The 25,805-nt window shown below is 40.1% G+C and overlaps 2 protein-coding genes and 1 long non-coding RNA gene across 6 annotated transcripts; 2 read left to right on the top strand and 1 right to left on the bottom strand.

Moving 5' to 3' along the window:
• The first annotated feature begins 59 nt into the window (after positions 1–59).
• LOC136447481 (uncharacterized) lies at positions 60–19,005 on the top strand. Of its 3 annotated transcripts, none has more exons than XM_066446468.1 (4): positions 60–291; positions 16,097–16,199; positions 17,323–17,485; positions 18,262–19,005. In XM_066446468.1, exons 2-4 carry the CDS (start codon positions 16,106–16,108, stop codon positions 18,518–18,520), a joined length of 516 nt encoding a protein of 171 aa, XP_066302565.1. In that variant the 5' UTR covers positions 60–291; positions 16,097–16,105; the 3' UTR covers positions 18,521–19,005. The 3 variants fall into 3 exon arrangements, with proteins under 3 accessions (XP_066302565.1, XP_066302564.1, XP_066302566.1); XM_066446467.1 differs by lacking the exon at positions 60–291 and adding an exon at positions 9,485–9,678; XM_066446469.1 differs by lacking the exon at positions 60–291 and adding an exon at positions 15,861–15,987.
• On the bottom strand, positions 3,329–7,008 carry LOC136447484 (uncharacterized). Its single transcript, XR_010757727.1, has 3 exons — positions 6,139–7,008; positions 5,289–5,333; positions 3,329–3,846 (listed from the first exon to the last, which is right to left on the bottom strand). It is a non-coding gene; the product is annotated as an uncharacterized lncRNA (long non-coding RNA).
• A 303-nt stretch (positions 19,006–19,308) lies between the features above and the next one.
• On the top strand, positions 19,309–24,514 carry LOC136447478 (uncharacterized). 2 transcript variants are annotated; one of them, XM_066446456.1, is made up of 6 exons: positions 19,309–19,651; positions 22,214–22,313; positions 22,534–22,672; positions 23,026–23,186; positions 23,446–23,593; positions 24,115–24,514. In XM_066446456.1, the coding sequence occupies exons 2-6, from the start codon at positions 22,256–22,258 to the stop codon at positions 24,419–24,421; spliced, it is 813 nt and encodes a 270-aa protein (XP_066302553.1). In that variant the 5' UTR covers positions 19,309–19,651; positions 22,214–22,255; the 3' UTR covers positions 24,422–24,514. The 2 variants fall into 2 exon arrangements, with proteins under 2 accessions (XP_066302553.1, XP_066302552.1); XM_066446455.1 differs by having other exon boundaries at positions 23,443–23,593.
• The last annotated feature ends 1,291 nt before the right edge of the window (positions 24,515–25,805 follow it).

Below are 25,805 nucleotides of genomic sequence, written 5' to 3'. Positions count from 1 at the left end.
TAGCTGTGATGAGAAAAAATTGCCGATAAGGAAGACAGATATCCAGCTGGAATGTGATCCGTGCTGACGATGCTGTGACATTGTAGTGTGACCCGCTGAATACCCCGGATTAAACGATGGTATCGTTTGCCGAGATGTCAATCAACCTGGTGGCATCTATGGTCCGCTGAGAGGACAACAACAGACACAACTCAACATACACCGATTTGGAGGGGCACATACACGACTTGTCGTCTGTAACTGCATACCACCCTTATGTGAGCCGTTAACAACCTTACCAACGTGGTGAAGGTAGGAACACTTCTATCGTCATACATTTTATTTTCATTGAAAGCATGACCATGTCAGGGAATAGACCTAGGGTCGTGAGGTCCCCTCCTGTGCAATACATAGTCAAAAATATAGCGACTTCTTTTTTGGTTTTCACATTCACAGCAGTCAAATGCATCCTGTGTGGTTTTCAGGACTTCAAAATTTAACCAAACCAACTGTTGTTTTAAGCGGGTTGTTATAAATAAATCATGGTCTTTTTAAGGTGACCGCCTGCGTGTCCTAGATCGATGCGAGGTTAAGCATTAAACACCCAACTGATGAGCGGGTATGCGTACCAACAAATGTGGCCCGCTGTCACTCGGTTTGCCGTGTCCCAATACACGACAAGTCATGTCGGTATGACAAATTCTGGGGTAGCATGTTGGGGGGGAAAGATCTATAGCGCTAGAGTGAGCAGATATATACCTTGTGTTTTCCTTCTGAAACAAGTTTTAACTATAATTTCCAACACAAAAATTGGACTTACCAAAATTTTCGACTGTACAACACAAGTCGTTGTCAAGGAGTGTTGGAAATTACAGTTAAAACTTGTTTCAGAATGATTTCTACCAACACAGATGAACTTTCAAATGTGTTTACCTGTAGCGGATGCGATAGTGCTGCACACGGTACAGTCCTGTCCCAAAGTGAGTGGCATGTCTAAGTCGACCCAGGTTTCTATGTTGTAGTGTTTCCATCTTTAGACTTACTCAGGTCAATTACGGCATGTGACACCCTGTAATTACTGGTATTTTACATATATGGCTATAATTATTGTTCGCATGGTCATAACGCCGAGAAATTTGACACACTGTTAGCGCTTCTTGGTCTGAATAAAATGACTGTACAAAAGTTTTCATGTGACAAATTTTTGGGGTAAGAAATCGATATTTTGGTTAAAAAATGACATGCTCACTTTATGTGCCCGAGCCCAGGTGGGGAAAGCAGTTTGAGTCTTGGTATTTTACAGGGTGTAAGGTAAACTCTTACAGATTAAATTTGTCCGCGGCCTTTTTGACACTTTTGAAGGTATCGCATGTACTTTAGGGCAAAAACGTAAAAAACTGGGATTTTTTTCGTATTTTCTGTGAACAATTGAATCTGTTAACATTATCTTGATGATCACGAAAAAAAGCCTCGGATAGTTTGAAAGATAAAGATGTGTCAAATATTAACTTCGTTCTTGTTTTAACAGTATTATTAATTTGAGCTGGGCTTGAGCCCGTAAAGTTGACTATGCGATCCGTCTAAAGCGCCGTATTAAACATGACGTAATGGGGGTACGGCCCACTCAGCATTGACCAATCAGAGAACGTTACCATTGGTTACAAAATGGCGGACGCCGGCAGAACTTTTGTAAATCGTCGCTTTTCATTTCTTTTAAAGCCTCTTCCTGTGTTCCTGCAGTCAGAAAATTAATAGAAACAACGTTTTTGGATAGCTTATGCTTGACACATATGTATTTTATTTGATATTCGTACAAAACTGTAAATACAGAGTTTCGGAAGACATTCAGCGTCTCGTTCAGAGCCTCTGTTGCCAAAGTTTGGGATGCTAACGTACATCGCAAGTGAAAGAAACGAGAGCTGAAAAGCAAAGGGGGAAAGGTATGTTCTGAGCAAATGTGCATAAGGCACAGAGGCGCATTGTGGGCGAAAATAGACGTGACAAACTTCCTGTGTACGGAAGGTTACAAGAAACGACAAGAGCGGCACATGGGGCAGTATTTCGAATCGCGTGAAAAGGGACAGTTTGTTCAGAGATGTAGTGAAAGAGAAGTGCAAGATAAAGTAGGGCTGAGGGGGTATGCCTAAACACCTCACCCGACCTCACCCGACCTCATCCGAGTCTAAAATGCAGTGTATACAGGGCAGGGACATTATTTGACGTTCTGGATACGTTAAATATGCAATTATGAATGCAATATAAGCAGCAAACTCTAAGTATTTACCAGTTTTTATAAGTAAAGGGAGGTCAAGACGGCCGGCGCAATTGACTACACACTACGTGCGTGTATTCGAGGCTGAAAAACACTTTGTGTACAGTTTCTGTGTACAGTTATTGTGTACAGTTATTACGAGTGGATTGTGATGAAAAGGTAATAAGTACCCACCGTCTTATCGTCCTGTCGGACAAAAATAAATAAAAAAAGTTATGAAGAACTTCACCATGTAGACCCCAACAGTGGCATGATCCAATATGGCGGCCAGAAATCTTCTATCTTGAAAACGAGCGTAGAAACTTATAAAAACTGGTAAATACTTAGAGTTTGCTGCTTGTATTGCATTCATAATTGCATATGCAACGTATCCAGAACGTCAAATAATGTCCCTACCCCGTATACACTGCATTTTAGACTCGGATGAGGTCGGGTGAGGTCGGATGAGGTCGGGTGAGGTGTTTAGGCATACCGGGGCTGAGGGAGCCTAAACAACATGCACCATACTGGATGCACCTTTTGTTTGATCGAGATGAAATGTTGGACCGTGTGAAGTAATTGCCATGTGGTAGTAAGGTAATTCAATACCGATCCCTGCAGTATCTGTTCCTACGAAAGGGTATGCTGCAGGTTGCAGTGCACTAGTGGGATGATTCAGCTGTCATGTGTTACCCAGTTTAATTAATACTGGTTACAATGCTCCTGTCAAGTGATTTACACTGTTGATGTTTGGTTACAACAGTAAAATTTTATTTTACAAAGCAGTTATTCTGCATGTGCTCATTCACAATGTTGTGATTAACAATGTAAATATTGGATCATCAAGTGCAAAACAAACCTCCACAAAATCTAACAGAAGTGTATCATTATTCAACATGTTCCATGCACACAATATACACCTCATGTACATGTATTCAACATGATTGAATGGGCGAGTCCCTAATTGTTTGTGCAGACTGATTCAAGGAACAAAAAACACATTAACAGGCTAACTATAGGTTGTTGCCATGCTATTTCACAGAGTAGAATATTATAAATGAAGATTGGAAGATCTAAGAATATCAAACTGTACACAAGTAAATTGACATGGATATATTTCTTCACTTCTTTAATTAAACAATGTAACATTAGGTAAATAAAATCACATAATCTAATCTGACTATTTATAATGAATGTAATCTTTCAGGATAATGCTTTGAAATTCAGCTTTAAAGGTGAACTTTAAAATTGATGGCAAAAATGTAAACCAACATAACTTGTCAATATTTTGCTGTCCAACAAGCAATTTCAGCTCCATATATAGTGCATGCCATTTATTCTGACCTCAGCAAAATTAAGGCATAACTGTATAACATAAATGTATTTCATGTCATTAAATAAATGTTTGTGAATCAGAACATTTAAGGTCACATGGTATCAGAAATAACATGATTAAAGCTGTCCATCAAAGTATGCTTGTATTTCCATTGGGAGTGGTGACATTCTGACTTATCACAGGTCCTTGGCTACAGCCTGAAGAGCTTTACTGTCCTTTCTGCAGAAGTACTTAGATAAGCAGAGTCCTCAGTGCTGTGTTGACATCCTTGAGCAAAGTCCTACATCAAAAGAAAATATTTTGAAGACCTGAGGTCATATGGCAAATATCAATTCATAGGATTCAATACTTGAGATTGCACAATAGCAATTACTGCATAAAAAGGGTGGAAAGAAGATAGATACACATTTGTCGTTTAACTTTAACCAAATACATAAGCCTGTATTGTACCACATCATATTTACTGTAAAGTAATTGTCATTGTGAATTTGTAAAATAAATGAAGTGTCTTCAACATGTGCTTCTTTCATTTCCTTCAAGCATGCAGATACTCTGATTAAAGGATAGATCATGGTGACTGACAGAATTGTCAAATGTCACATAAATGTTCCCACTGGCAGAATGAAGATTTGCTATTCAAGGAGTCATCCAGCTACAATGTATTAGATATACTTAAACCTGGTGGCACAGTGTACTTGTGTTTAGGGTTGTTGAAGCTAGAAGTGTTATCTTGGAAACCCTGACAGAACCCCAGAATACACCCTTGTTAAAGGCACTTTACAAATATTTCCTCACTGGATTCTGGTAAATGGAAACCTAACATTGGCTAGAGATGTTCTTTGGGTAGGCTGATAAAAGGGAGTCTCATGCCTGTTTGAGGAGAGACAAACCTTGACCCCTTTATTAAGAAGAATGGGGCACCAACCCAGTGAGAGTGGAATAAATCAGTCCAGAAATGTAGCTTGTGCTGCAGTTTACCCAGTATACAAACCTATCTCTAACCTTAATATGTAGTATACATGCACATACACACATATATACATATACACACACACAATATTTTGTTTCTGTCATTAACTGAAATGTGTAAGTGCTACAATATAACCTACAGTCTCCCTCCATGTGATGAACACCTAAGACAAAAAGAGAATGGAGTATGTCCTTTTTATTTACTTACTAAGCTAAGATACAATCAGTCCCTATCTCATAGCTTGCACAGCTACACCCTAACTGGCTTTCTGTTCAGACTGTCTACTATTTATGGAACTATTGGGCCATAGCATATCATTACATAATACCCCATTCCTAATAGGAATTCACAATGACTACAACTTCATTCCTTAATGAATATAAAGCTAAACCCTCCATGATAAATGACAGGAGATAATGTATGGTATTATACGTATGAGAAATGAACAAATATGCCAAATGTATACTGCATGCATGGTTGTAATATACAGTACATACATATATTATGTACAACAGCAACAAGTTACAGAAATGTTCAATAAACATTTGCTCAACATCCATCCCATTTCCTGTCAGCTAGCTTGTAATACTACTAACTTTATATGTGCAGTGAAATTAAACCTAACAACATGTAGCTTGCCTTTGACAAGCAAAATGGTCTGGTACATAAAGTAGTTGCTGGTTAAGTTAGACTGTTGTTTACCTGTGAGAGGGTCTTAACTATCTAAAAATGGAGGTTTTGACTGTACATACCTTAGGATACCTCAGGACGACTTGGTGTAGAAGGCTTCTTCTTGCCTATAAGACACCCATATATACATGTACATGTCATTAGAGTTCATGTCATTGAAATTAAACATGTTTTTGACTTATCTTTTTTTTTCAAGGGCATATATACTTCAGTTCTAGGCTATATACTATATACTTATTAGTCAGTCTGTGTGAGTCAGTCTATAAAGCTATAGGCTATGGACTATAAAAAAAACTATAATAAGCATTCAAACATGGAAAAAGATGCATCTAACTTCTTTTGGAGTTTGTCAACATCTGTCTAGGGAGAATTGCAAGTGTACATTTCTTGTCAAAGACAATACATGCATGTAGTATCAATATCTAGGAACATTACTACTTTTCCACCTTAGGACAGTAAGACTCCTTGCAAGGAATATGCCTTTTTGCTTTATCCATTCCCATTTCGTACATGAATACTTTTTCATTGATAAGGCACATTGGTTGAGAGTTATATGTACAGTACACTTATGTGGACAGTTATGTGTACAGTACAGTACAGAAATAGACGTAAAACAAGGACAACAACAACAGTGCTACAGAGCCCCGGCCTGTAGGCTCTGTAGTACTGTTGTTGTTGATGTCATTGTTTAACGTCTATAATCTCTATGCCTGTACTGTACTATACACATAACTGTCCACATAACTGCACACTGTACTGTACACATAACTCTCAGCCAATGCTATGCTTCAAACCAAGGAGGTTTAATCAGGAGGAGAGCCTCCTGATTAAACCTCCTTGTTCAAACTAAATTGCAAGCCAGAGTAATGTTACATGCAGAACCAATAAATAAGCATTTTGATTGCTACTCACAATTTCAAAGCCGCCCTATTGAGAGAATTGGAAAACATTGTTGACACTGTCCTGGTGGTGGGTTCCTTGTCTGCATGCATTCCGTCAAGATGCCGTTCAAGAATCACTCGGGCCCGTGTCGGAGTCGTGCACGGGAACAAATGTTTACCTTCAAGATTGCATTCAGCTCAATATTACCCACATTACACTGCTCCCCTGGAGCCATATCCCACAGTTCACTTCTCCTATGTACTGCACTTATAACAATTATGTCTGTACAGATGTCCCGAAATACAGTGTAATGAATATTAAAATGTCGATGGGAGAAAGTACTTAAGAAAATCTTGTGCACTTTCAATAACATAATTTGGGGTATTGATGTTGTAATTTGCATGTGTGAGTCGGCGGCGCCCCAGACAAGCCCACACATAATTTATCAGATGAAAGGTATGAGCAACTCACCTCAGTTAAGGAAAAGCCTCCCTCTCTTTGCAATCCTTGACTTCATTGAAAATGTTTGACTTCATTGACCAAACAAAAATGATCCTCTCGATCCCCCCCACATGATTGCCGGAAAACAACACTGTGGTAAGCTGCCATGCTGCACGTACAGCTGTAACCTTTGCCCTCGCCGCGGCTGAACCACATTCGTGGATATGACGTCCCAGTTGTTATCATTATTACGTTCAGATTATAACAACGCCCATAGTAGACGTATGAAAAGGGATTAAATAGTTTTCAAGTGCCAAAGATGAAATGAAGTTCTTTTTTACTGAAGTACATGATCGTAACAGTAATATTCGATGTACCCCCGAAAACCGCATCGTAATGGAACGGTCCGAACTGTGTTCCAGCGTTTCGTTCGAGTATCACAAGCCGTAATTGACCTGAGTACCACAGCGGCTCAGCCCCGTACGTTTTTACCTTGCCTGTTTTGCATGCTGAAACACGGAACAGCCCTTAGCGGAGACTGAAATAGGTTCGCTACTTATAATCCATTTAACGCCTTATAAAACACGGCCCCTGCATGTCGGCAGACCACTTGACCTCTCCCCGCCTGCACAGATCAGAGTGCTCTGGCGTACACAAGTTTCAAGTGCATTTACGCTCTCCAGTGCTGTGTTACCAGGAATAGAATAATGGCTTGGTGGGGAGTTAAGCCCGTTGTTGTAGTACACTTGCTAACGTTACCTACCGTGCAACATGAATTAGTACAGCATAATAAATCGGCTGTGGTTGTGGCTAACTGTGATACGAATAATCATCACCATTAGTACCTTAGTAGCTATCTATAGCTGTCAGCCGTACGAATACAAACGTTGACGTTTATTGCACTATTTCTACCTTTAGAAAGATATGAGAAGACAAATTCTTTACGATTTTCTATAAATTTCTCGTCTTGCGTCCGTCTCTCTCACGTCTTTCCGAACCCAAGTTATTGTTAGAACATTGAGCATTCTCAATGTCAACCTTGTTTCATGGTTGATTTCCAAGCAGATGTTTTCTTTTTTCTTCCCTCCGTCTGCTTGGATATAATTCTAGACAGGGTATACTATAGTATTACGTTATCACACGATGGTTGTTTGTAAATGATAGACTACGTGGAACAGAAACGCGTGGCAAAGACATAGCTGAACTGCTGCTGTTTGTAAGATATCATGTTGTAATACGTGCGTACCCACAATGACTAATTTACCCTGTCAGTTTGAAAGGTCACACTGCTTCATCGCCAAAAATTGTTGCTATATGAAACGCCTGCCTGTTTCAAAATTTGTGTCCAGTTGCTCGAGTAACAATTTTTGGCGTATCTTATTACCTGGATGTCTAACCTTCATCAACGTAACACTGCTTCATCGTTTTCATATCACACTGCCATTCAGAGAATCGAGTTTTTCTTCCAGACTTGTATTTAATAGTGGGCAGGTATGAAGAGTCGTGTTCTAGCTCCTTGTCATGTACAAAGAGCCGATCCGTACCAAGAGTGATTGACCGTTTGAATTGAAGAAACTGTTCTATAGCTTGCATTCCGTAGCGATAGAAATTAAATGTTTTGAACACCATCACTGCTATGTTTGTATACTATAGTATGCAAACAAACGTCGCACAACCTGAACGGTCCTCGATGTAAGGGCCCTGTCACACATGTGCGTATATTCAAGTGCGCGTGAGTTGCGCATTAACATTTTTAAGGTTTGCGGGAAAAAAGTTGTTTTCTACTTTGACCCACCGTTGTGCATCCTAGTGATCGAACCTAAGAAATCGCTTATTCGGCTGCAAACTTAACCTAAACCAAAAACATGTTAATACGCAACTCATGCGGACTTGTATATACGCACAAGTGTGACAGGGGCTTAACACCAATCGTTATAGCAACAGTGCTGTGCCATTCATAGTTCGCCTACGTTAATTGCCATCTTTGAGATCTATGAATAATTTCGTTAAGAGCCAATGTTTTTAAATTCATTCTGTATGGTACATATTGTATCTAATTGTTTTCCTGAACGGATTTTAAATTTGTGTAATTGTGTAAATGTTACAACAACAATTCAACCTGTTGGCCGCCATTGTTGTGCATTCCTTTTACTTGTGATAATAAACCATTCATATCTCATATACTATACTGAATTATAACAGTTTGTGACCCTTTAACTGACCTTAAACTTCACTAATCAAAGAAACACCGACATCATAACCCCTCAAAAACAAACATGGATTAATAAACAACCACACGTCTCAGCCCGGTTAGTGTCTACATTTCCTGGGACTTTGTCCTGCTAGCACGACCTTACACCCTTCTGCTGTATAGCATGAACTACACAAGAAAAAGTTTTGAATCAATTAGCCATTGGCTCTTTGTAGCCGTGCGGTTACCATAGAAACAAATTGAATTGGCCACAAATGACGTCACTGTGGTCTCTACTCTTTAGAATTGCGTCACGATCAAGAGCAAGTACCAGTAATTATATCGTACTTAAATGTATTGGCAAAAAAGAATTGGCTTTAAATCACTTTCATCTGCATTTTCTAGACTTATAGGCTACAATTCTGTTACAAAAATATATCTGTGTACTAAGTTTTGGAAACAGAAGAATTTTATCTTTTTATAACTCCCACCAAGTAAATCAGGTCACACAAGTACCCCCCCTCCGAAAACAATGGATCATTCTGCTTCGTAAACAAAATATTGTCTCCCTCAAATGTACTATTGCACGTTCACACATCACAAAAGTCAACAAGTTTAGTCAGTCCTGGAAAATTAGCACCCTGCCTGTCTCTGTTGTCAAAAGAACTGACCAGCATTGGCCAAAAATTACCCCAGAAAAAAATCTCTAAGATAAGTACCCCAGAACTACATTGGCGGATGTCCTACCCTACTGCGCATGGCATTACTGGCCCGTTCTCTAAACATAAAGCTTACACAGGAAGACTGTTTCTCTGAGCTCTCACTTCTACCTGTGCCAGACTGTATCACGTTTCTTTACAAGCAGCGCTACAGTCCGTGTGTACTTTCTCTAACAACAACAACACAGAGAGACGACCCGGGAAAATATCCGGACAAAGGTACGTGACCTTACATGTCGTTTGACCTCCTCTGGCCCGAACTGTAGGTCAAACAGCGCACGGTACTAATATCATAGCTATTAACGGTGTGAGTGAGGATATAGCTGTAATGTTGCGTTACTTTTAAATGCGTCGCCGTTTCATTCAACTTAATGAAATCAATGGAGGGCAATAGTATCAAAACATTACAACAGAGTAACATATGTGACGTTTTCATGTGAAACGGTACAGATTCATTTTGAACTTGAACATGATATTTCATTATGACATTTCATTTTTGTTCAATTCTTATCAAGTGATCAGTTGTACATGAAATATATTTCACAACGGCACTAAATATTTTATTAGCAATCCTACACAAGGGACCCACGATTTGAGATATTCAATTTTGAGTAACTTGACACCGCTGTCTAGTTTATGATATTGTTCCTGAAAACTTGTCACATCAATTGTGCACTACCGTCGAATATTTTACTGCTGTCGTAATCGCTAGTTTGTTGCACAGAGAGTTAATCATGCCCTATGCCCTACTTCAATGTTTCATGTCATTTTTGGGCCGAGTCCAGCGGCAGTTTATAACGCAATCCTGCATTCATGGGGGGATAAGCACAAGGAATTTTTAAGCCCTGACAGTTCCGATCCGTTCACTTGTATGTCTCTTTAGAATGTCTGTGATGTCATTTCTATTGAAACTTGCTGTTGCGTAAACAGACTTTCATGCGCAGACAAAGGAATATCTTCCACTCATTGAGACGGTCATGTACAGGTAGATTGTTGAACTGTTAGACCGAAAACCCATACATTATATCACATGTGTGGGCGTATTCAAAATAAAACTGTTGTGGTGGAAAAGTAGTGTAGGAAAGATATGGTTTCCTCCGAATCTTGAGAATAGGGAAAGAGAGGAATATACACAAGGCTCGTGATGTTGAGTCTTTCAATCTGTACATGCCTTTGAAATTGATACTTTGAAATGGTTCTAAAGAATTGTGCGTCAATATCAAATACGCCATGAGCCGTACCCAACTTTCCCGACATCCAAGGTCCTCACTAAACGCCTGAGACGGAAAACAAGGTCTGGACGGGAAGATATGCTTCAAACACCGTAAATCATGGTCACACTGAAGCTTTAATATTGAACTGCCATGCTGGTTACGTGGAGATATGTGGCGGCTTTTAACACCCGGACATTAGAAGGCACGAGTGACTGACAAATCTAGAGCTAGTATGTTCCACCTGCGCTTTAGACATAGCAATAAAATCGTGGAATGTATTATTGAACAAAACCTAAGTGTAAAGTTATGAAATAAAGTATATTAAAACAATGTTTTGACTGATAAAATGATAGATTACATTTTGATACAGTTCAAGACTGTGACACTGATTCAAGCGTCATTTTAAGGATTAACTCTTTGAAACGGAGGTTATATTGGCACAGGCCTGCCGAAGTTCAACTCGTGAGAAATTACGAAAAGATTATGATTTGTGAGAACTGAAAGTCAGGATATATGATGTCGGCTATCAGTTCTATAGAGACCTAAGTACGGTTTTCTTAATGTTGTTAATGGCTTGTGTTGGCGCACTCAGCGTGTTTTTCTGGCCGGCTCAAGTACAGACAGCTTATCGATCGCTACTTAAGCTCTACTAGTGTTTCGTCGACCTTGGCGTTCCTCATTGTGTAGACCTCGTTGAAACTTGCCGTAACGAGAAAAGGCGACAAACAAAATACCAAGCTCACGGGTACGGTACCAGTATCGCGTTCCAATGTTGTTACAATCAGAGTCATTCAGCCTCCTGCGAACCACTTGTACTATCAACAGACAGTGAACCTAAACCATTTCCTAACTTTCCGAGCCAAACATATGCGCTGCACGTTTCTGTGCCTCCCACAAAGCGGCGAACTCTGGCTGAACTTCTCGATTGAAGGGCGCCGAAAATTACGACGCCGCCTCGGTCATAAATTGAACTTGACCTTTGTAACACTTGCTGACCGCATTAGGACTTGCATTAGCCTCGTCAGCAGGTTCATGCAAACTATACGGAACGTCTATAGCTTTCCCCGACAGAACAGTGCCAAAAGGGCCCCACAAAGGCTGTGCTTGGAGGCTAAATGTTGAAGTGCTGGCGCGGTAAAGTGGAATGTGTGCATTTTTCCATGGAGCACCATTTAGGTATGGCTGATGGGTCATGTACTCCCTGATACTGCTATTGCTCAATCAAACCCTAGGAAAATGTGCTCACTGCACAGTCAACCTGTATATTTCTTAGTTGCTAAGTGACGATTTCACTTCAAGGCGTATTCTGATATTTTTGAGAGGGGTTGGGTGACCTTTCTTAAAAGAGCTACAACCCTGATATGGCCAATGGCGTATCCGGGTTCAGGACTCGGACGATGAGACCAGAATTCGAACCTCCGATCCAAAAACGGGATTACACAAGGCCGCAGCACGCTATTGATTGGACTTGAATGAACCAACAGATGTTTACAATTTATTCAAAGGAAATCATGTGAAATCAAGAAGCAAAAATGATCTGTTTTTGAAAACGAAAAGCTCTTGTCACACATATACAGAGCCTGGGAAAACCACTGACCTTCAGCTTGGCTACGCTACGTCCGTTGTTTGTTCATCTCTACGTGCGCCACCGTGTCCGGAATATGTGCCCTTCAAACAAACGATAAACGAAAACGTTTTTGGAGAAGTGCCCTTGTCACACGAAGGTTGAAGGGTGATAACCTTGGAGCTTCATTCCCACGAAAATCCATGTCTATGCTTGATCTACAAAGAAACCGATTTCGTAAGCTACCAAACTAATCCAAGTAGGATTGCCGCAGTTTTTTTATCGTCGTCTAATGTCAGCTTGTTCTGGAAATAACTTTGATCTTTTTAGGTAAATCAAAACAAATAAAGAAAGAAAACAAACCATCGGCCGAATGGCAACAGCCATACTTGTTCCAATATCTTTTGATAGAAAATAAAACTCATAGTTACACTGTGTGTTTTTAGCCATCCTTTTATGATACAAGAATCTACCATGTATATGTCTTTATTGAAGTAGATCTGTTTTATAACAGGTATCACTTGGTGACGGCGTGTGCCCTTTTGAGCACTTTCTCTATATCTGATAGGAAAAATGTGACGGTTTTTACAAGCCGGCTAGCACAGAAGAGTGCGCACCAGGCCCTGTGAATTGAAGTGAATGTGCCTGAGTGTGAAATGTTGACATGTGAAATCGCTGGCCGGTGGAGAACCCATAACAAATTTAAGGCCTACATCTATGGAGGAAAAGGTCCATGCTATTTTCAGCGTGCCTGATCATTTCCCTTCACTACCAAAGGAAACATACCGTTCATTTATGTCTAGGCCGACGTGTTGTTGTCTCGTGTAATCACTGTAACCAGACTAGTGATAATAATTTTCTGTCAGATAAAGACGTTATCGCCAGCCTGGTGTTACAGTGATAATTCGTGCCCAGCATAAGACATTATGACCACCCTGATATTTATAGTAGTGTGCAAATCTATTCAGTGATCGATGTACATAATCTTTTTATCAGTTCAACTAGTCACTGGAATTAAGTTTTCGATTAAAGATGAAAACTTTGCCGTGAGCAGTAACGACATCGAAGACCATAGCCTATACATTTTCGTACATTTATGGCAAAAGTTCGTTCCTTCATACACCAGAAATCCGAAATACAAGACTCTGAAATACAATGCATGGACCATAGCTAGTGACGACCATGTTTTAACTTTATTGTCTTCGTTTCATTTTATACAATATATTGCTTTCACCGCTATTTCTTGGCGTATGGTTCTAAAGAATTCAGGGATTTGAAACCGAACCTGAAATAAATTTTAGACATAATCACCATTCTACATCACATAGTTGTCAGAATCAACACAGCACAAGAAACGCTTTTTCTAGTACATCTTCTGAAGATGGTTCTGTTTTTTTACTTAATCTTTTTATTAAGGCTTTACAGAAAGATATCTGTAAGTTGCCGACAACAGGATCGTATAAATGTCTCCTATGCAGGGCCGGCACCTCTAGCAGAATACAAGTTATTACATACATATGCAGATAAAAGCATACAACTGATAAAGATTATATATACTCACCATCATAATTCTGACTAACCACAATACGTAAGAAAACATACTTGAAATGCAAAGACTAAACGAATACAGTTAAGACATTAGATGAAAACATTAAGGTAGTCAGAAATAAGTAAGCGTTGTGTGACGGATTGTGTCAGAGCCGAACTAAGTCCAGACACAGCGGTGTCAGAACACCATTACACGAGTCACTTCTTTATTTTCTCATCAAAACGTCTCATAAACCGTCATCATTTGGCGCCTTGTCTATCACCGAGCCTATCTGCTCTCGTTCCGAAAGGCTAGGCATCGCATTTTTCATTATTTTCCAATTTAAAACTGCCCAAGGTTTGCGATCTCAGCAATTTCAGGCTGAGATGACTTTATCTATCTGCATGATAGTCTTGTGGCCGCCCTCGAGCCGTGATAAGTTTTTTATGAATTCGAGTTTGTACCTGGTTCGAAAAAACATCTTTCTTCTTGGTTTTGCCAAAGTAGCACAAATGAATCAATGTTCGTCTGAGCTATATTGTTTCCAATTGTGAGACCATTTCCATATTCGAGTGATCCATTTTCCAACCCATTGCCAACGCATTTCACTAACTCCTCTAAAGAGTATGTCTGCTCATAGGTACATATTTCATTGAGATACCGTTTTGTACATAGCTGCACAAATCCTCAGGGGAGGTATATCTAAGTCCCTGGGTGAAGCTATAACGTTACGTCTCTGTGCAGATGTTTATGGAGGCTGTGTTATATATTGGAACCCTCTCTAACCTCGTGGGCTACCCATCCATAAAGCAGTATTGACCACACTAAGGTACATCATTCATTCTTCACTCTAGCCTTAAGAGGTCGCCTCAGAGGTCATGCTTTTAGCTCCTACATGTATCTTCGCTTAGGCGCGCCTTAAGACCTTTATATATCGTCTCTAATCTACGGGCGTTTGATTGCACAATCACTCAAGATGCCAGCAAGCATACTTCTTATCTGCATTGTAACTGTACCCCTCGAAATAATACAACATGCGAATTCTGTGACCACTTTTATGTTGAAAATGAGACACACTTTTTACTCGATTGTTCCTTATATGAAGATGAGCGCCAATCGCTGTTTAAGACAATAAAATTAGACAAGAAATGTCAAAGCAGGACACTTTCATATTCCTGATGTCATGTAAGAACGAACATATAATGGACAAAGTATGTAGTTATGTTTTCAAATGTTTCAAAAAGAGAGAGGAAACTATTAGGTGATCAACATTAGTTTAACAATAGTCCACGGTTTTGTTTGTTTTTTACTTCTCAATGTTAGAATGTAGCATTTTATCAATTCATGTTTTACATTTTGCTTCTTATAGACCACATGTAGTCATTTGTGCATTTAGCCCGTCTGTCTGTCTGTCACCCCCCCCCCCTTTGGATTTACAGAATTAGTTTCATTGATCGAAACGCACAGGAGCGATTCTCTATCTATATTGTTATCCATTTCTGAAACGAATGTTTCTTTTACAGAGTCTGTTGGTATAGATAGTTCTAATCCACGAGTGCAAATCCCATTACTTTTATGCTAGCTTTAGCCACTCGCTGCTCTGAAGTATGCATTTAGGAATTACTTTTAGATGTTTTTGACATCTTTTGCAAGGAGATAAAAGGGAGACTGTCTCTAAACTCCTTGCCTATAGTACTTGAGCACGGTGACCGCGTCCCATCTAATAAAGTACCACTTGTGTAATGAAAACCCTCCATGAGTACATTACTCTTTCCCCAGGATGTCTAAGCAATTTTAGCTGTATCCGTACTTCAGTCAGACGTTTCCGCTCTTTCGGCAAGAAATTTAGACATTTTGAAATGTATGGTGTAAAATCAGAGGAGAAACATATGTTGGTACATACTTGGTTTGGCTGTTTTGAAGTCTCACATTGACGTATATTAGTAATGACATGGGGAGCGGCGAGCCGATATGGTCTGTATTGTACTTAGAGTTGCTTCTCTAGCTTGGTACTTCAGGATACCATATATGGTCATAATCGGTCCTCTTACAAAGTACTGACGTCTTCGTCGTTCTGGGGTGATGCGGTTTGTGCCAGGGCAAACCGACATAGCAACCGCTCTCGGCACAGCGCCGGATTATAACCTTCTGTTCGGGAGACATTACAGTTAAGCAGTGTGGAACTCGGAACGTGGGCTGCTTCAGAACAGGCGTTGCACGAAGTCAGTAACCACTGGACTACTTATTCTACCGAGTAGCTTAGTTCTATAAGATCATCATTTGTGCTTGTCGTTTTTTTCAAGTTGTAATTTTTATTATATTTTTATCTAGAGCATATCCATGAGGATCGCAAGCCACAGACGGACAGCGGTACTGGGGTTGCTGTGGATTACGATGGTCGAGGCTATCGGAGATGTTGTCACTGTAGAAGAAAGTAAGTTTCCTCCAAAACATGGTAATTTCTAACTGGATCAGCCCAGTAACTCTTTGTTTAAGCTGATATATTTTTTTATCAAAAGCTCGTTTTATGACTACATTGATTAATTCTGGTGCCAATGTATCTATTTGAGGGTACTGAAGTGGTTTGTCGAACAAATCACAGTAGTAAGCGTTAATAATGTCCTAAACTGCTGAATAGACAGTTCCTTACAATTTCAACAATCGTATCAAGCAACAGCCTTAGCGAATGCAACAGGAATTCCACCCTGTACGTATAATGCTGAAAGATAGGTGAGAATTCAGCCGTATCTGTATAGCGCCGTCCCTGGTGCTGAAAGACATTCAATTAAGGTCTAATGTGTGCATTGTTGCTTTAATAGCTTTCCTAAGACATGTTGTCGATTCTCAACGCCTGTTAGACAAAGATAGGCTTAACGCGTGTTTATTGAACGCACCTGTCTACCTGTTAAGTGGATAACGATTGTTATCAACATGCAGACAGGGTGCCTGAATCCTGTGTGATATGCGTGCCATTGTTCTGGATTACAGGACGACGATAGATTCCAGACAATTTACCCTTTTGGTTTTCTGTACAATTTTATTTCCGGAAATGAAATCCAGACATATTGTGTACATTATTCTCCCCGGGGGTCTGCTCACACCACATACTAAAGTAATGGCAATTGTAACGTACCACAATTTTCACAGTCTGTTTCATTTGACAGGCCTCTGCAGTTTTGTACCTCTTGGATTGGTGGCAGGAGGGCTCGCAACCCTGGGCTGACTCCCCGTGTTTGATGCACCCTGCCTTGAGCACAAGTACACTCTTTGGTTGTCGTTCCGTTTCGGACAGTCCCACCAAATTGTGTCACAAATTTTATGTGACTGAAAAGTATTATCACGTTTTGTGTTTGCTCTAAATAAAAAAGGGTTCAAATTGTAGACTTAAATGGCAACATTTCACGTAACAGACACGCAAATAACTTGAAATTTGAAGGATTATATTTCAAAAATGTATTTTTTTTTCAATCGAAAGAAGTGGCAAGACTTGCTAGTGCCACATCGTGCACTGAAGTACTGTGTCTCTCCGGACTTTAAAAAATGTGTTTCTTTATTAGTGTCGTCCGCAGTGGAGGCTGCAGAAGCTTGGAGAGAATGTCCGGATGTTGAGACCTACAACGAATACATGACGTCATGTGTCATCACCTTTGCTAACGACGTCAGTCAGCTTGGGAACGAGACGAGATGTGTATGGCCCGACCCTTCCCTCACGGCCTTATGGTAAGGTGATGTTGCTCCCCCTGTTAAACATAACCCGCACTGCAGGCCATTAATGTAAAATCAACCTTTGTCTCTTACACGTACTTACATTGGTGAATTAGACGTCAAAGACATCAACAGGCTAAAACAATAACTTATACTTATATGCCGTACCTAAAATCTGTTTTACTTGGTTCAGCCAATATTCTAAAATTACCACAATAGCAAATGAGTTCATGGCCAGAAACAGTATATATTATACATTAACATCATCTATAAATAGCAGCTGTACACTTCCACTCACTTCACTTATAGATTGAAGACATTTTGTATTTACAATTTTCAGGCAGGCAAGTACCATGTCGGGCATTTTGCCTGTCAGATTACCGATAATACTTCCTCCACATATCAGCGGCCCATGGTATCATCAGCATCTAAAACGTGTTTGGCTGCTGTAAAATGATAATAACTTTATTGCACAAAGGTACAAAGTATGGCATCTACTGGTACATAACTACAGTTTCTATAAGGCTTATCTACCTAATACAAGAGTGTATAGTATTGGATGAGAATAGGCTTTTACAATCATTGGGGAAATTTCTAACGTATTGACGTCTCTAAAAGTTGTAATGGTATTATGATGGTAATTCTCAAAAAAATAGCATAAGAGTTGCTACATGCTGTAGAAACCATACAAGAGAGGGGAGGGGGGTAATGACATACATCGATACATCAATAAGTGTATATCGCCTGCATATACATGTAGTCTATCTCTAAAATCTTCCTTTGGCCCCCAGGCCCTACCAGAGACTGACGGAGTGCGCCACGCTGGTTGGACAACTCACCGACTGTCGCGACGCCGTGGTCCTGAGCAGAGTGATGCTGGCCATCCACAGACTGTTCTACGTCGGTTGTCCCAGACCCCCCGAGCACATGCTCGAGGCCCCGCCTCACATCATAGCTTGTTTTGTTACCTTGACAACGACCATGACAATTGCGGTCGCCATCATGCTCTCCCTGTCAAGAAATCCACCAATCAAGATACGCCGTACATAATTCTTTTAGCATTCTTTTACACTCTTTCTGTCCATTTTGAAGGACAATCGAGTAAAAGAAAAGAACAGCGAGACCAAAAGTTTTTGTGTGTGTGTTTACAAGTTTATGAATACAATATTTTGTACAAACGTATATATAAGAAATCCATAGCATATACAATCAACGTTGCGTACCCCCTTAGAAATCTTTATCAGAAAAAAATGTATAAAGAAATGCTTCTATTCATCTTCAATATCATGAAGTGCGGTGCACGGTATGTGTGACTGGCCGTTAAGTCAGAAATGCGACTTAATTGCCCCTCAGTAGTCAGTCAGTACGACGTTAACATGATAGAGTCACCTAGCGGAGTTACAGAGAACTTCACCCATGTGAAACAGCGTCCCTTACACCATGTGCCATAGCAATATTACATGACATATTTATCAACGCAATTTGGCCGGTAGATCGTTTATCATGTTAATAAACCATTGATGTATTTGAACTTGTTCTTTGAGTCTTATGTGTGCCTTCTTTCATACATGTAAGTTTATAACGTAACTTCAGCCATACGGTTGCTTTACAGAACTAATTACATTCGAACATGAAACAAATATCAAAAGTGTTCCATATAAGACATAATTTATCAAGATCAAATATCAATGATGTCAATATACTATAGGTAGATATTAGAACTGTTAATGGATTCGAATACCATTATCTCGTTGCCCTTATAATCATGTTCTTTTTCATGCACAACAAAACTCAGTTTGACATACCATATCATTATTCAGACACCTTGATAACAGGCTGTCTCGAATCACTCTAGTCGTCACTTATCGAGAGAGAGGCTCTAAAAGCATGGCTGTACATGTAGGCCTTGGCAACCCGGATTCGCGGCGCGTGTGCCATATTTTTTGGGACACTCTCGATTTAATTGCATCGTTTTGTAACCACCGCATGAGTCTTGTTTAACCCCGGGGCCCTTGTGTTAAATCCCTGCTGGAGCAGAGGGACAACAGGCGCGCCTATAGGGACTAGTGGAACCGGGCAAGTGGGACTCACGACTATCCGTCAAGACATCGGACACTGATAGTTGTGATAGCCATCTTAATACCGCGGTGGCTATAGCATTGGGAGTCACAGGATAGACAGGTAAGAATAGTACGTACTTTCAGTTCAAACGGGAATACGTCCAAAATTCACATCCGTAAACGAGGATTATTCGGCGCCATTTAATGTCATGCATTATTGAGACAGTTGACAGAGTGTTTTATTGTAGCGTGTTGACTGCGACTGAGGTAATAACCCTTTTAGTGGCTTCAATATTTTATAATATTGCAGAACTCGGTATCATAAACGCTGGTTTGGTAATTCCAAGTCTAGAGAAAGATTTACAAAGAAGACTGGAAGAAATGACGAAGGAAATATTTGGAAGTTTCAAGCTAAAACCCTCTCTCTGTAAGATCGATATCTCGGTTTACTTCAAGGACATCATTTGCATTAAGAAATTAAGCGAGAAATCCATTTTTAGATTAGGACGCTTTCATATATAGTTAATCTCCACAAACAGGGAAGTGTTAGGAGGTTTTGTTTATAGCATGTACCCCAATAACACCAGCATAGACTTCTTAACGTATTTTTATCATGAAAAATGGCATAGATCTAACACCATGACTATTTTAACGAGAGCTTATATGCAAAATGTGCCTAATCAACACATGTCGACTGATATACGCTAGACTGCATCAATCATCATTAGATATCATATACTAGTGTCTCAGATTCTTGGTTCTAAGTGAGGTATCTTAAGGCGGATTTCTCAGCCGTCTGTCACGCTGCTTTAATTTGATTTAACATAAGATATTCATGAGAAAATAGTAGAAGATCCGATGCAATGACCTTTTACCTCAGAACGTATTGATTTCTGTAGCACTGAAACGCTTAACTGATCATGAATGTTTCCGTGTATGTTTTATTGTCAACACAAAACAGGACGCGAGTGAGTCATTCTGGGCCACCTTGTGAGCAGAAAAACGCCATCGGGGTACTTAGTACCTAGAACCTTTGCAGGTTACTTACCTTTGCCACAATAAGACAGTGGTTCAGCTATACTTTTCGACCAAGTCATTTTGTACAATATGCACGTATTCTAGTTCAATTGGAAGTGATCCCTTGGCAATAAAATAAACTACAGATTTACACTTGCAGGTATATAGATGTAGAGTTTTATGAGACAAATTTACTGTCCTAACCGCTGCGGCAAAGTCTTTATAGCTTGATGTAGCGAGCTGAAAAAGGCATGTTTATTGAAATACAGCTTTATACTAAGGATAACTGTACAATCCCTAAATATTCAATTATGACAAAAGTGCGTGATGTGCATTTAATATTTGATCGATGAGGCGGATGACTGTCACGTTGTGCTGCTCATCCCTCATCACAAAAAAGTGATAACCGCGATGAGAATATGAAAGGACGAAGGTTGATTCATGCCGAGCTGTGTACGTGCTTGTGGAAAATCCCCACGAATGACGTATGGAGGTGACTTGGCATTGCTGTATGCTGAACGTCACTTTTCACAACACCACTAATACGACGGCACCGTAGGCGTTCTTTGACGTATGTAGAGGTTAAACTTCGATCAAGAACCTTCATTTGGACGTCCTGTATACGCCATGTACTCTGAACGGTAACAGAATGCAAATGTCTACGGTTGATGCAAATTAATTTAAAAAGTCACCTACAGAGATGGCGACTTAAAAACAGCACCATGCTGTAATGCTAAAATTAATTGACGAGATCTTTGGGATGATAGTTCTGTCAATGTCAATGGCATTGTACATTTTCTAATTGATAAATCCCTTTTGCTATGTTGACGTTTTTGCTCTCTTGTCTTTCCAAAGAAAGACACGAAAAAGACAAGATGATCCTTTATCGTACCATCACCATTGCGTGGGAATATTTTTACTCTGTATGAAATTATGTAAATATACTGTGACTTATTGTTGTTGCATATACAGTGACATGAACTGGATTTTCACTCATAATGGAGACCATTACATTTTATTGATTATAGCTTTATTTCAGAGCAGTATGCCTAATCAACCAAAGCTAAACAGTTCGAACTGTCGACTCTCATCACGTTAGCATATTTGACATTTAGCGAGGAAAACGACAGCGATTATCTCCGAAGGCAGCAGGGGAAGCAGTCGCACGTCTTTCATTAGTTCTGGATCACGAGCGCCGCTCTAGGCGTACTTAACGCCGGTACAGCGGGTACAGATGGAGAACTGCTGCACACAATGATGGAAATGGGCTCAGCGGTCTGCCTGGCGCGTTAATCGGGCAATTTAGACTTTATGTGGGTAACACCTGCGTCGTGGGGACCGTCAATAGAAGGCTTAGATGTACATGTGCATGACTGAAACCAGAATTATTTCATGCATTTTGCTGTATGGATTGCCGGCAAAGGGTTTGTATCAGGGCTGTCTCCAGCTTAGATTTCTTCCGTCCCTCCCATTGCTTGAGAGCCAATGTTTCGAGTTTTGTCGTTAAATCTGTCATTTTAAGTCTACAAAAATGCATTCTAAATTGTTGTTTCTTGAGTAAAAAGGTAGGTACGTCGTTTTGGTAAAGAACTTTCTGTCATGTGTATAGGAATTCCGATATGTGGCTGGATTCTACATTATGCATATCCGTGTCGTTTATTTACAGAGAGATTTTCTTCCTATCACGGACAGAGTGTGACTTCTGCGAATGTTCTCCAGTATGTTGGACATAGAGGCCTACCATCTGATCATTGCTTTGTTCTCAGGTTAGTCATTGCGTGTTCATAATTAGCAGCACCCATTGGTAAAGTAGTCTGAATGTCCTACAAATAGTTCATTTAATCCGGTTTGGTCACCTGTCGATATAATTTGCCAAATGTCTTAACATACTAGTCACCGGTTAGAATTGTCAGCAATGCGTGAAGAACATTACGTACGTTATAAATGCCAATTAAAAACTAAAATGATGCTCTCATCTTTTCACAGCAATGGTTATAGGGATTGAAGGTGACTGTAACATGACGTCATTCCAAATGGAGCTTATAAGATCAGTGGACTCCTTCATTTCTGAGGCCCATGGAGCAGCTACGGAGACTCGCAACGAGTCTATCTCCCCATACTGCAGGTAATTATGTAAATAGATCTGGAGACCTTGCTGCGTCGTCTGATATCAATCTTAATGCTCTAATTCGACACGTTGTGGGACCGTCTATGCACACTTATCTTTTGAATTCTGAGTGTGAAAGATTCGCAAGAACTCCTCTAGTCAAGTCAGGATAAGTATGCAATTATACTTTACCAGAACGAAGCAGAGGCATTGATCCGACTTGAAAGCTTTCGCAGTGGCCGTGCTGCCGGGTTCCCTATCGATCGACTGATCCTGTGCAACCCGGTTCACATTCGTCTCCTGAAAATAGATTAACCTTTGGGCTTACTCCATTCATGCGTCTGCATCTGGTTGGTATCTCCTTACTTCAGGCGCTACATGGACGTACTGACCTGCTCAGAGCTGTTACTTGCAGAAATGTCAGGATGTAACTCATTGGAAATACAAGAAGCTTTCCCGACGCTCCGAGATGCCGGACAAGAGTCTGAAGATTGTGGACTGCAAGGCAACTTTACTTGGTACAATTCTACGGGTGCGAATATGATAAACCATTCATTCACTCATTGATAATCACTATACATGTCGATATTTATCCGTGACGATTTTAGAAAAATCTAGAACTTTACATGATGTATTTGTATTCTCAGCTATTGGCAAATATAGATCAGGTATTTCACAAGTTTTAGCCATAACTTCAAATTCGTACATGAAAGTACTTTATACTCTGCTCATCATGCTCATGTGTATTTTCTTCTTGTGTATTCTCATCACCTGTTGTAATCTGATAGTAGAAGATGACTTTCTCCACGAAGACGTGCTGACGAGATGCAGAGAGTGGATCTACCGAGGATACCTGCAGACGTGCGCGGAGAGATTCGCCCAAACCATCTCAACGTTTGAACAGACGGAGCTCTGTGTTTGGCCTGGGGAGCAGGTCGAGTAAGTATCCATTATCATGGACAGTTTTAAATATCACAGTTGTTAACGTTCACGTGATAGAGGAGGTGCCTCGAGCACGTTAAAATGCATTACAGCAGCCTCATTGCTCAGACGGGTATGTACCTACTGGCTGTACTTCAGAGCAGAATCAATGCAATTGTCTCTGCTTACATGTACCACCTGCACTAGCTGGTATATGTTAATGATTTGCTTTACTTGAATGATATATTTAGTTTTGTAATACTTAATATCGACAACTTGTGTATAAAATGTATGACTAAATGTAAATACGAATGATACTTTTATAACCCAGCCCCTTGTTGATTGTGCGTTTAACGTATTGATTGTATTTTCTCCGGGGTTGGCCCTTAAAAATAGCCATTCGCTAGTTTGGCAACCCAGGCCGTTCATGTATCAACGTGTTCTTTCCGATCCAATAAATAAATAAATGAATAAATATAAGTGGCATCAAAACTACATCAATAATGCCGATGCGTTAAAAATGGTTTTCTGTTGCTTAGGCCCTATATGGAGCTAGCAGAGTGCGCGCATCATGCCGGGGGGTTAACCTTTAACCTCGAAAGTCTTCAGTACGACCACTTCATGAAAGCCATTCACCAAAAGTTCTACCGCCACTGCCACGACTGGAGGAACCGCGGCGAGTTCGACCCACCAAACGACGTCTTGGCAGCGTGCGTGGCAGCGCCCACTGTGGCAGCTCTGGTGGCCGCCATCTTGTTAGCGACCTGGGATCTTCTTCTTGGCCGGAAACAAAAGATGCCAGTGACAACAGACACAGATAATGATGACACAGGGTATGAACAATAGCGGGATATTTGATGCTAAACAAACGAAGATGTGCACATACAAACAATAGAACGCTAAAAATCTTTATTCAGCATAACAAAAGAACATGAACAACTAGAGTTCCACGACCTCATATCTTCGCCAAATAATATGAATTGTACCGACAGATGCAAGTACCAAATTACCGCCATTTACCAATATGGCATTACATAGCCGTTTTTCTCAACGACCATTCAATTTAAGTCTTTATTTGCTTAAACAATATCTATCAATGTTCCCCTCTTTTTCAGTGGCTTGATATGCTACATGTCTGAAAGTCCTCTCATGGAATGTCAATGACAGTTAGACATCCAGGTAATAAGAATTTTTCTGATTTATCTATTCGGCTGTAGAGAAGTACAGCCAGGGCTACCCAAAGGCTAAGGCTATTACGGGTTAGCCCTAGTAACTGAACAATATGCATACCTTGATACAAGCTTTCACAAAGACTAAAATACGACTTAAATGCATATAAACGCGCACAAACATAGAACTCGGCGGATTTAAAAAAAATTCATTAATCATGCAAATTAGGTCCTGTTTGGCATAATTATCATCTTACGTCAATCATCAGATTCACTTTTAAATCTAGCTATCTTCATACCAAACATAACAGATACATTTTAGTCCTTTGTTTTCAATTGCCCAGCTAGTAAGCTAGCTGTTGACCTATATTCAGGACGCCAGCTGTTGACCTAGATTCTGGACGCCAGATGTGTACTATCACATGCCGCGTACTATGGTGCAGCAGTGCTATACATTTTCCTCAATGATTACGTAAAGTAGGTCATGATCTGCATAATGAGCATATCATTATGTTAATCATCACCTAAGGTACATATATACCAAATACAAGAATAATCCATTAATCACTGCTTGAGTTATTCTCCTCAAAAGTTACAAACAAATAGGCCCACTGCAGTTTAAGGCAAGCTGCAAGGGGGCCCAAACTTACATCACTTACTCCCTGCCCCAAGATCTATCTACCACTTAAAAATCATAACCATAGCACCTGCAAAAAATTTGACCACAAACTTTAAGCGGATTAATAAACTTTCCTCATTTATTATGCAAATTAGCTCCTGGTTTTCATAATATGAATTTGATTAGGTAAAACATTACCTAAGCTATTTACATGCCAAAAACCATGACGATCCGTCAACCCCTTCTTTAGTTATTCGCCTCCAAAGGTTTCAACAAAAACGCCAACTGTAGGTCCACAAAATCCGCTAGGGGGCCCAAACTTACACCACTCATTCCCTGTTCCAGACTCTATGTATTACTGAAAAATCATGAGCCTGGCACCTCCAGAAAATTCGACCTCAAACTTTAAAACTCAGCTGCAGTACCTATAATATCCGCTAGG

The sequence above is a fragment of the Branchiostoma lanceolatum genome, chromosome 13, assembly GCF_035083965.1.
Source record: "Branchiostoma lanceolatum isolate klBraLanc5 chromosome 13, klBraLanc5.hap2, whole genome shotgun sequence".
Taxonomy (NCBI): Eukaryota; Metazoa; Chordata; class Leptocardii; order Amphioxiformes; family Branchiostomatidae; genus Branchiostoma; species Branchiostoma lanceolatum.
This window is presented reverse-complemented; position numbering and strand designations above follow the sequence as displayed.